Genomic DNA, 12,500 nt, shown 5'->3' with positions numbered 1-12,500 from the left:
TGCATTATGAGGCACCTACAGCTTCAAAAACTAGGTATAATTGCAAAATAAATTACCTTGGATTATTAGACTTCATAACTTCAATGCGTTCCCTGTTGGCCTAGAAAGATAAAATGATAACAAGTGACTCGATGTTCAACCCTAACCTTAGACACACTCAAGAGGTGGGAGGACCACCACGTCCTTTAATGCTGACAAAAGAAAACTGATTTTAAAACTCCAACATTTTAGCCCTACAGGCAAAGTGAAAAAGACCAAGAAGGTACTCAAACACAGAAGCTTAATCTGGTAGCTGGGTATACTTGACTACAGAATAATAATATTGTTCTCACGGCAACTTAAGTAATAAAAATTAATATCATTTTTAAAAATACCATGTCTTGATCTTGCTCATCTTGAAAATCTGCTTGTAGGCGCAACCTAAAAATAGACGAAGTTTCTGTAGCAAAGAGAGTCCAGATGTGTGCAAGGTTTCACCATTAAATAAATTACTGAGTGCATTTTTTACCCTGACCTGTATTTATTGATCCAATCTTGCCATAGTTTTCTATCTTGAGCCCTCTTTTCTTCGGGTTTTATCTCCTATTAAAATAAACCATTTCAAAACTCAACATCAACATTTTTGTTTTGAAAAAGAAGCTAACAAAATTATCCTTTATAGTATCCCTGCAATTTTATGGCGGCTCAAAAGGCAAGTATAGTGAATGTGTAATGCAAGTGACTGACTGACTGAATTACTGTCCAGAAAGGACTTCTGGGAATGACAATGTGAATTGGTTACTGGAATTTTTCCAGTGGCTGATCATGAGTAACAAACAACAGTACTGTAACTATGTTACAGTACATGTAGGCCAGGTGACATAAGGCTGGATTTGGGGTTAACTGTGATTCTGCGTCAGTGGGACAGTTAAACATGAATTTGGTTCACGAAAATGTGTTGATTAAGGTTGAGTTGCCACAGAGAAAAGACAAAATGGCTCTTGTTTTGAGCATCAGCCCTTTGTTTGAGGTTTATACATAGGAAGTATGGGAGCTACGCCATTAGTGGAGACAAGGATATGAAAAAGCACAAATAATTATTCCTCTGGCAATGAGAGTTCCAGGTTAAAAAGAGATCAATCAAGAAAGCAGTACAAACAACATATAAGGAAAAGAACCCTCACAATTATCACCAGCATCATTCTTAGAAACTCCCCCACAACAATCCCAAAACTAGTCCTATATTTCCTTTAACACCCTTTGTGTTTTTCAAATGTGATAAAAACAGAGGCAACTGTTTAGTTTGAAGTGCACTTATGCAAAGATGCGCAATCCAAAACTTGCATCTTTAAGTTATTATTTTGTTGCATAGTCTTTTAAGGTCAGGCTGTGGTGATTGTCCAGACACAGCCACCAGGGGTAAGTAAGTTATTTGTACTGGCATTATTCCAATTAAAATAGGTAGTTTTAGAAAGAACTGTTCAGTTGAGTAATTAGGCACAAAATGGGTGAGCAAAACTTACATTCATTTTCTCAACTTTCTCTCTTCTTTCTAGTTCCTTCTGGATCATAGTTGATCCTCCACCAAGATGCTCCAAAAGACCTGGACTATTCTGGAGTAACATCATCAACATCTGGAACTCTCTAAGATCAAAACATTATTTTACCAAAATTTGTAAGCTGAATGATGGAAGATATGAGAAATTCACATGTTGACACTGCAGATATATAACAATTATTCCATGAGCCCGAGTTGGATATGAAGTGATAAAATAACCAACAAGCGCATAGTGCGAGTTGGTTATAATCACTTCATATCCAACAAGGGCGAACGGAATAATTGTTTTAGTAAATTCTCAAACCGGGTTTTGCCACTGATTTTTATTTCCACAATTTTACAAAGCGTCCGGAAAGAGCATCTTGGTGCACTATTTTCCATATGACGTAAAACTTTGACTATTGGCTCACAGTCAGAGTTTTTTAGCCAATCAAAAAGCTAGAAATGCAATAGTCGGGGCTGAAAATTTACTAAAAAACAATATTATTCCATGCAAAGGCTGGATGGAACAAGTTAAGCAGATGTGAGGAAGCCTGAAAATAGGCTTCAATAGGAACTGACCCATGAAGGTGCAAAGGTGCTGCATTTGCACCTCACACTTGCTACTCTTCTACTACACTTGCTACTACTATCAGTGCCATCTGGGAGCAGGTCGATCATAATTTTTATTCTATTGTCAGTTTGGAGTAATTTCATATCTCAAAGAGATTAAAGTAGGAATCATGGAAGATGTAGGAAATTTGTAATAATATTAACACTGACAATATGAAACAATGTTTCTCCACAACTCATGGAACAACGTACATATACTTGAGTGCTTTGACATCTTAGCGTTTTTAACTAAGCTAGTGGTGAAGAATATATACGTACATGTATCTGGGAATAGTCATGGTGAAGTGCAGCTCATATTGTTCACAGTTGGTCAATACAACAGTCTGTGGGCCACTAATGAAAAACTGCATAATGATATGCCCATGTAAATGTACCTTGCTCCTAAAAATGGCTTGCTGGCTTTTTTCATATCCTCTACTGTCTGACATTGAGAAACGAAGTAATCTAAAATATTCTCGTCGCTGCTAAAACAAAGAGATGACATAGTAAGACTCTCTAGTGAGTAAATTATCTCCACCACACCTCAGCAAATGGAAAGGGATCAGTATTGAGAGTTTGTACCTATCAGCTCCACATGAGCTGCTGTGAACAGAAATTCTGGAGAGACAGCGGAAACAATTTGTGAAATCAGCTCCTGCAAGAGGAAAAAAGAATGCGAGTATGTAAGCAGCATTTTCACTTCAAAGGTCAAGATGATAATGGCAATTCCAATACTTATTATAATTTGATACCAAACAATTACATATTACGTATATTGGAATCATAATAATAATAATAATAATAATAATAATAATAATAATATTATTATTATTATTATTATTATTATATTATTATTTTTATATAGTAACAACTTGATTTGGCCTCATGTTCCTACCTGTCTTGTGCATGGTTTCCAAAAGGCTCTCAACAAGACCTCTGTTGTATATAGGGAAAAAACAATGAAATGCTCAATTTTCTAAACTTAAGATAAATACCGTAGTACATAATTTATGTTTGTCACATTTAACATAACGTTTTTCAAAACCTATCATTAGACAGTGTATCTTTCAAATATTAGTATGCTCCAAATGGTGTCTGAGAAGCAGAGAAAATCATTGTGAGAACAAAAGATGTTACAAATAAGTAGGAAAATCAGAAGGAGAGTTCTGTGGTTATTTTCACCTCTGCTCACTCTCTGAAGGCCTAGAATGGGCTTCAAGATATTGGTACTTTTGTTGAAATTCAAACAAACTTGAAGAGGTTCACCAAAATCTGAACATTATCTGCAAGACATACCTATCTTCAGGCACTTGCTTTTTCAATAACCCCAGCTGAAACAAGCAAAAATTGAATCAGCCCCATGTAAAACGAAGCAAGCAATGAACATTTCCATCAAACATGATTGTTTGCAAGCCGACTCTTTCAAGAAAAACAAGATTTAAGGAAGTAGTGATCACAATGTGATTTAATTTATGCACTCTTCTCTTAAATTTACAACAACCTAAGCGCTCATGCAAAATTTCAACAGCAAGTTTGAAAGAAGGGTTGACGCTGTGGTGAGAGCACTCCTCTTCTGCCAACCACCGTCCTCAGGGTTGGTTTCCAGAACTTCATTATTTATGCATTTGTTGGTTCTCTTCTCTGCTCCTGCAAGTTTTTCTTTGAGGTGCTCCAGTTTTACCCCCTCAAAAAAAGCCTTCAATAATAATTATTACTGAATTTATCTGCTTTAACTTGCTTTGATATGATTGATTTGCCATCTCTTCACCAACGATAGCACTTCTTCCTGGCTAAAATATTACAACGGTTATCAGTCACATGTGCCGCTCAACATTTTTTCATATATTTTCAAAAGTAAAATTCTTAAGGTGGACATTAATCAAATGTTTCCATGACTCGCCGCAGTTGAATTTGTCATGGAAACATTTGATTGATGCATGTCCACCTTAATTTTACTTTCAAAATATGAAACGTTGTTGACCGGTGCATGTGATTGATGACTGCTGTAATACAACTAAGACTAATAAATTATAGTGTGATTATTCTAACTTATGAAGTCATATTTACAGACTTTGAATCTCATTTTCTTCATGTAATGCTGCTGAAATTCCACATCGTAGCTAGAAGCAGAATGAACTTGGTTTTAGTATTGACCATCATTATTGATACCAGATTATTGAGAATATTGGCCTCATTAACCCATTAACCCCTAGGAGTGAGACTTGATAGATTTACTCAGTCTAACGCCAGATGATTTTACTCGTCAAATGGGCGTGGCTTAGGAGTCAATGAGTTAAACCCTTTTTGAGAAAATAGAAAACTGTATTACAATAATATTATCACTTCATACTTTAGTTTAAAGTCCCTGTGACGCTTATTTTTTTTCACATTTTTTAACTTTTCGTTTAATATTTATAGTGTCTGGAGTGTAGAACTTCAAAAAATTTTTCCCTCATAGCATATCCACACGTTTTAGCGGGCCTTTGAATTTTGGCCAATCCACTTTGGTCCTTGGTAACTAATGACGTCAAAGAAGTCAAGAATGTAATTCCATTCTGAATCGTCAGAACGTTCACGGCATACAAAGGGTAACTGTACTCCGACATTTCTATAAGGACTTAGCAAAAAGCTCTAGATTTCCAAAAGACTTCTACACATTTCTTGCTGAAGAGATGCCATCAATTAAGTTACTTATACAACGCAATACAACACAATACAATACATACCTACTTAATTGACCACTCCCCATAGGGGCTTTTCATGGCCAATGAAACACAATCAACAAAATGACAGAACACAACATCAACAACAACAACAACAACAACAACAACAACAACAGCCGAGAAATTGAACCAGGGACTACCACAAACTTCTTTGATGTCATTAGTTACCAGAGCCCAACTGCCTCTGCCAAAATTTTTTGCACATAAATCAAACGCCCGCTAAAATGCATAGATACACTATGGAGGAAATGTTTTTGAATTACTACACTCCAGACACTATAAATATTTAAACGAAAAGTTAAAAAAAAGAATCATAGGGACATTAAAATGATTGAAAACAATCAAAAAATTAAATGCTATCATTGATTGCTCTGACATTTTTCTCAACAATTAAGATATTTTTACCATCAAGAGGTAGTAATAATTATTATGACAACATTGACAAAGTTAACAGTCCTATGAGGGCAATCCAAATTAAGGATTCCTAATGCAACAGCAGTGTTACATACAGGTAAGGTATTGACTGCAAAAGCATTTTAGAGTGAAGTTCCCCAAAGGAAAAAAATTAGTCAGATTTTCTTTTCCCAAACATAATAATGATTGAATTTGAAAAAAGATACATGTACGTTATGGTAAAGTGCATTACAGTAGATTGGGCCTTACATCTCTTCCACAGCAGTCTTGGACCTCTCTAAAGGAAGCACATCCTTGATAGCCTCAGCTAATTTAACCAAATTCCATTTACACATCTCTGGTTGGGCCTCAAAACTGTACCTGGCCTGATCATCTAGCATAAAAGGTAAACAATAGGTTTACAGGGTTATAAGATTAGTGAAGAACTAATACCTATCAGTAATCAAGTTTGTTCAAAAATAGTTATTATTTATGATGATGAACTTTATTAATGTTTAAATTTAAACATAATTTATTTATATACATGTTTGCCCCAAGAGCTAAATGAGCTCATTGCGGGGGGCTTACACCAAATTCTAATTACCACATAAAAAATCAAACACAGGCATGGGATAGAAAGAAAGAAAGTTTTACGTTAATTAAGTTAATTATAATGACCACAAAAAGAAAAAGAAAAAAAATTGGTGACACAAAAATAAAATAATTAATGTAAGATAACAATGCTAAAAATAGTAAAAGCTAGACTTAATGATCTAATATCAGTAGATAAGGAGTTCCAAATATGAAAAGTTCTTCCACACTCATTTTCACAGTTGTTCTTAGGGCAGAGTATAGTAATGTCACCATAAGATGAGGTTCTGGCCAATATATCACTTTTTGTTTTTACAGACTGGGCTCTTTTTTTAGATTACCTTTTCTGCAAAAACAAAGGCAGTTGCTATGACATCAAGTTAGTTCTTGTGATTGGTCTGCGGTGGGTTTCATTCATGGGAAATTTAATCCAAAATAGTCGCAGCGACAAGAATATAGGGCTGTGGTTCGCTCCTACTTATGGGCTACTGATTTAAGCAATTGTCTCTTACAGACACCTATACCACCTCTGATCTTTGGTGGCTCCAAAGGGATTAATATACATGTACATTAAGTTCATTCATCGAGTCCTTCACCACAACAAATGAGCCCAACTGAGTGGTTTGATATCTCAGCAGTAGCATCACTGAGGTCAATTCAGTCTTTCAGTTCTATGCATGAACAGTTGTTAAATTACCTTCCCCTCGGCAGCATTTCTACCATTTAGGTAAACTAGTTAACCCATTGACTCCTAAACCAGCCGTAACCGGCCGTGCGCCAGCTGGGAAAGGCAATATCTATCCTTGGGAAAGGCAATATCTAAGGTTGAAAACTTGTAAGATGGCCCTGTTTTGAAATACAATGCATCATCATGGTTTTCTTACCTGAAGCATTGCACACGTGGTTTGGATCATAATGATCCAGAAAACCAAATGGACCATAATCAATCGTCACACCCAGTATACTCATGTTATCTGTGTTCAACACACTAAGGATACAAATCAGAACTCCAATCAAGATCTTAAATGCCATTCAAGCATAATACGACTACTAATAATAATAATTTAAAAATACAAAGTCTACCACTGACCACTGTAAAATGATTCCTGTGCAAACATTTATCTTTATTTAATTTAAGAAATTTATAGCCTTTAAAGAAAGGTACAGTATCACTCAAAGACATCACATGTACTTTTAATTAGAATGTTTGAAGGTTGTATCAACTGGACAGAAAATAATGAATACAGCTCACCCATGACAAAATCCAACACACTGCCACAAGGCTACAAGTCTTGCAGTACGCCTCACTACTTCTTTAAAGAATCCCAAATAGGTCTCTTCTTTAGATTCTGTGATAACCTGGAAAGAGATTGCTCTTCGTATGAGTAAACATAACGACAAAGATAAGTATTGTAACATTAATTAGTAATTAGGATGAAGATAGTGAGATGTTGTGATGGTGATGATGATAATGACGACAGTGACAATGATGACAAAGTAATTGCAGCAATGATGATGGTGGTGGTGGCAGAGGCGATGCATGGTCTTGATCAAGATGGTGCTGATAATGCTGGTGGCAGTGGTTGAGATAGTGACAAAAAAGACAACAAAAAATATTATGACAATTAAGTTCATTTAAAATATTAAAACAAATCAACATTAACAAAGATTAAGCATTAATAACTTGTAGACCAGCTAGTTCAGCTTTTGACAGTGTTACCTCTGGGTAAAATGCGTTTACAGTGTAGTCAAGCAGCTGCACTAATATATCTGTGCGCCCTACACTTGGTCCCTTGCGTCCAGTCATAGGGTCTACTGGTTTGAATATCTCAAATGAGCCAAACCTTCACAGAAATAAGAGCACACAAGATCAGTTGACAACAAAACAAACAAGTTCTACCTTTAAGTTGATCCTCTGGTGTTTGTCTGTTGACTTTCCAATTGAAAGTATTTATAATCATAGGTATCCCAAGTACATGTAACATTTCACACTCTTACAGCGGCATTAATTTTAATGTTTTGCCAGGCTTATGACTACTCTCCCTTTTGTATGGTTGTAGACACTACCTGTTAGAAAGGATAGAGGGCTATGTTCTCTACAAGTCAAAGAAAATGTCAGTGGCGGATCTAGGGGAGGGGCCCGGGCCCACCCCCCCTTATTTTGGCAAAAAGTATATATTCTGGTGAAAATTACTACGTGTAAGTTTGTCAACTCAAACAACCCATTCAACAGTGTTCAACTTACAACCGTGCGAACTTTGCAAGGAGGGGTAACTGTCAATCAAATTCGCTCACTGTGATTGGTGTATAAGCTTTAAATATCAGTATGCACTAACATGTGAGCTGGACCTACATCAAAGGCCCACCTCCAAAGAAGCTCCTGTAACTCCCTGGCAGTCGAGCATCCCAACAGATAATCGTAGAGTCACTGGAAAGATTTCAGGAGCACTCAGATTTTTTCCAGTTTGCCAACATTATCATCAATTATATTACTGTTATTACAACTCTTCTTGGCCAATATTACTTTGTTGTTCGTGGTCATGTGAGCCTAAATAACATAACTCCTGAAAAGAGTGAGGTCTCCATCTAATAGCAGAAGCCCTTAGATGTCTCAGACACTCAAACTCCACTTAACAACTTACTAAGAGGTACTTGAGTTTGAAGTGGAAGCATTCTTCTTATGAGAATACAACAGCAAGGATCAATATACTTGCTGATTGCAATTTGGAACAAAAACCGTGGCTCTCAAGAACTTGTTACAATGTCACTTGTACATCTACCTGATAAATGTTGGTGCAATCCTCAAGACAATTGTGCATTTTTCCTGAATAGCATTTCCATTGTAAAATATGTCTCTGATTATCTTTGAATCTGATGTTACACAACTACCAGCTTGGGGTAAGTAAAGAAGCAAAACATTATTTGTTTGAACCAGTAAATTAATGTTAAATACTGAAGATAAAAGCATTTCTCCAAATTAAACAGGAGGTAATAGAAACGAACACAGGGCAAATGGATTAGCTTTATTGCAGAAAAGCTGGCTTTCTGGAGAAATTATATTGATTTGCCAAAATTTGAATGTTTCTTAATAAGGTTGATTTTGTCTCTTTTCAGGTGAGATGAATGAGAAACCAGCAGACCCACAGGAAAAAAACCAAAACCAACCAGCTGATGCAAAATCCTTTGGTACTTGTCCCCCTCAGAGCCTCCTGTGCACAGCTGCCTGACTAATTACAATCGGGCAGGTACAAAGTTGGACCAGATCAACTCAGATTGCTCACCTTGAATCAAGCGAAAAAACAGTTTTGTACTTGCCAAAAATATTTGACATTTGCCCCAATTTCACCAAGGTTAGCTTAAAGATTAGGGCTAGGGTGATTCCTCGAGGTCTTATCATAATTATTTTTTATGTCGATCCGAGGTGACGATGCTGATCCCAGTTGATCTGATGCGACTGTTGCCTCTTACAATCAGAGTGGAATGGGGATATGAATGGAATGGCTATGATGCTTCTTACCTCTAGTGGTTGGAACTCCAAGAAAATGCATTGCCTGTAAAATAACATTGCTTCTTGTTGTAACTTGAGATCATCACGGAGGACGGACACTAAATTATTCTATTTACTGGTATATGCAAATTTAAGTCAATAACTTACAAGAAAACAGAAAGAAGAACAGACCAAACATCTTTTTGTATAATATGCTATTTTTCCCTTGAGAAAATAAAGCCCTTGAAAGAAGGCCTTTATTTTAAGACCACAGAACTAGAAAGCTCATTATATAAGGGGTTTCAAAATTATTGGAAGTGGGTTGCTCATGGTTTTTTTAAAGTAACTAACTGTATCAACAAGGAGCAGGTCTTCAATCTGCTGGGGATGAGGGTATGGCATGATGACTTAGGGAAAAATATAGCCAACTATTCTGAGTTAAGTAGTCAACCCTTTTCACTCGCTGTCTGTGCTCATTTAAACCCATGGGCTCAATAAGGACCAGATTTATATCAATCTGAAAAAATCCAAACAAACACTTCATTAAATTATACGACTAAAAGGAAGTTTTTCAATCCATTCTCCATACATTTTTCTTTGTTTGATAAATGAACAAAGGTACTGAGCTGGAGAAAAAACAAATCAGTACGTTACTTTATTCAAACAAACACTGTTTTCCACACTTAATGACTTGGCATTAACCCACAATGATACCATCATATAGGGCGAGACACATATTTACAAGAAAGTCTGCCATTTTGTGGTCAAACTTACTCTTGTCCAAACAAAGCAAACTGGTGGGCTCCTATGAACAACCTAATTGTGTTACAATCATTACCTCACTACAAAGAAATTCTCGGATACTTGATCGTAGCACCTTCCTACCATCAGCTTGTCGAGAGTATGGAGTCAAGCCTGCTCCCTTGAATTGTATCTCCCACCTTTCACCTTTCTTGTTTACTACTTCGCCCAGGTACCTGAAATTGCAATGTTACTATATCTCACCAAAAATAGTACGAAAAGAGTTGCCAAGTCTTTCGTAAATTATAAGAAAGGGTATCATTTTGCTATAACCTGGGTGTCTAGGTCTCCTTCTCACGTCAATAGTAACAACATTACAGGCAGGTATAAAAGTCGGACTGGATCACCTCGGATGGCTCACCTCGGATTACAGCAAAAAAAAATTATAAGGCCTTGCGAAATCACCCTAGCCCTAATCCTTAAGCTAACCTTGGTGAAATTGCCGCATGCATTGAATAGTTTTGGCTTACAAAACCGTTTTTCGCTCGATCCAAGTTGATCTGCTCCGACTTTTGTTAGTTAAAAATTATCCTATAGATATATATATACATAAAGTAAGCCAACTGGAGTGAAACTCGGAGTAGCGACAGCTGATCTTTGCCTTCACTCTACTTATAATGGTATTGAGCGCTCTTCATCTTCACACCATACTATAAACTTGGTTTTCCTACTTGGTATATATATATATATATATATATATATATATTAATTTTTATTATATGATAAGCTCCGTGATCGTGCAAGATGAACCAAATCCCATACTGGTGTTTTATCCCATATAGTAAATCCTTCATTGACCAAGCTTGTTTGGTCAAGATGGCTGCATATTGGCCTCATTCTTCTTTTGCGGGTTCATAAACACCAGGTCCGAAATTAACTTTTGGTGCAGGTGCCAGGTGGCGACACAAATTTTTTCTCAAGATGACGCACAATTGGGAAGAATTTTCGACTGCCGGACTTTTAAAATTCTGCTATACATCTGGACGCCTTATATAATCCATCTTTATTTCCTCACAGCTGAAGGACATAGGGGAAATCACTCTCGAATCAACTACAAGTTTATTGTTAATGTATCAACCAAATTTGCCCCGGGAAACCCCCTGTTCATTTGACCTTTTTCATTATATCAGTATCGCCATCAGGTCTCAATTATGTACCCAGATTATCTTTCCTCAACATTGCTAAATTAAATTTAACTGCTTCCGTTTTGGATGCCCAGGATATACTTTAAGCTCGTTCTTTATATAAATAACTCACAAACTTGTGTCGAAATTATAGTCGAGTAGTCAACGAAAAATATAAATGAAAGCATGTGTTTATGCATCTTGTTGGTAGGTACTTAAAGTTCTTCATGTATGGGGCATAATATCATGGAAAAATATGGCGGCTGTTGTGGTTTGATTACATTGCATGGAAGACAAGTATCAAGTGGATAATTTTATGGGAATTGTTCTTCCATTTTTGAGCTAGAAAACTACATGAATTTTTTGGATTGAAAAATTAAATTATTTCTTCGATCCCTGGCTTAGTTGGATGCAAGGTTGAAAGACTTCATGATCAGTCGTGAGCTGGCGACTGTCCTGAAAATTCCGGTCGCCAAGGCCCAACTTTCAGTCGCATTGGCGACCAGTTGGTCGCAATTTCGGACCCTGAACACGCATCTTGACTGAACAAGCTTGGTCAATAACTCATATATCTATAATGCACAGGTCTAAATTTAATACTACATGTCAACACTTATGTCCAAAAATGTACAAGTCTAATTAGATTCAACAGAGAAGTGTCCCCTTAAGTACCTATTTCCAACAATAAAGTATGGATAATGCACCTGTCAAAGTAAATTCCCACCCCCCAACCCGGGCCATAGCGGGGAATTGCGGGAACTTCAACTTATTTTCACTCGAATTTGATCCCCCGGCAGGCGAGAAGAGCACACAAATTCACGATCTTCGCCTACGAGACCGGGGAGTAAGCGGGGACTTCACTATCCGTTGATTAGCGGTTTCTTTTTCGCCCCTCATGGTACGTACTCATGGTTAGTACGTACTCACATGGTCCCGAGGGCAGGGATATTGGACCCAATATATTTCCAGGGGAAAGGGAGGGGGGGGGGGGGGTATTTTCTCTGTTTCACAGACTTTAAGTTCCAATTCCCCACTCTGGCCTGCGATGGGGGTGGGGGGTGGGGGAAGGAGCTGTTTATTCTTACTTGAGGATTGAGGAGCAGCATTTGGGAGACACTTTGCGACTCTAATTTTCTGTGTTCTGAGGCACGAGTGATGAACAAGGGGACACTTAGTGACGCTTACATATCGGGGCACGATGACAGGTTGAAATTAATGAAATAACCTGGATTCACTGTGTAATAAGTTTAGAA

General features: G+C 37.1%; 2 protein-coding genes across 3 annotated transcripts in view; one reads left to right on the top strand and one right to left on the bottom strand.

The window, feature by feature from the left end:
• The window catches only part of LOC138012830 (uncharacterized), a 133,691-nt gene that overhangs the window by 94,862 nt on the left and 26,329 nt on the right, over positions 1–12,500 (top strand). The window lies entirely within an intron of this gene.
• Positions 1–12,500, bottom strand: part of LOC138012813 (protein adenylyltransferase SelO, mitochondrial-like) — a 14,424-nt gene that overhangs the window by 873 nt on the left and 1,051 nt on the right. The window contains exons 2-17 of one of the 2 annotated variants that reach the window (XM_068859707.1): positions 10,161–10,299; positions 9,353–9,386; positions 8,616–8,727; positions 7,556–7,679; positions 7,088–7,194; positions 6,720–6,823; positions 5,515–5,638; positions 4,200–4,248; positions 3,425–3,459; positions 3,024–3,064; positions 2,711–2,783; positions 2,524–2,610; positions 1,503–1,623; positions 515–582; positions 375–420; positions 57–100 (exon numbers count right to left, since the gene is read on the bottom strand). In XM_068859707.1, the coding sequence (XP_068715808.1) occupies positions 57–100; positions 375–420; positions 515–582; positions 1,503–1,623; positions 2,524–2,610; positions 2,711–2,783; positions 3,024–3,064; positions 3,425–3,459; positions 4,200–4,248; positions 5,515–5,638; positions 6,720–6,823; positions 7,088–7,194; positions 7,556–7,679; positions 8,616–8,727; positions 9,353–9,386; positions 10,161–10,299 (1,308 nt within the window). Of the gene's footprint in view, positions 1–56; positions 101–374; positions 421–514; positions 583–1,502; positions 1,624–2,523; positions 2,614–2,710; positions 2,784–3,023; positions 3,065–3,424; positions 3,460–4,199; positions 4,249–5,514; positions 5,639–6,719; positions 6,824–7,087; positions 7,195–7,555; positions 7,680–8,615; positions 8,728–9,352; positions 9,387–10,160; positions 10,300–12,500 lie in introns of both variants that reach the window. The other variant, XM_068859706.1, reaches the window with a different exon arrangement.

This window comes from Montipora foliosa, chromosome 8 (assembly GCF_036669935.1).
Source record: "Montipora foliosa isolate CH-2021 chromosome 8, ASM3666993v2, whole genome shotgun sequence".
NCBI lineage: Eukaryota > Metazoa > Cnidaria > Anthozoa > Scleractinia > Acroporidae > Montipora > Montipora foliosa.
Note: the sequence above shows the minus strand (reverse complement) of the source record. Positions and strands in the feature narration are given on the sequence as shown.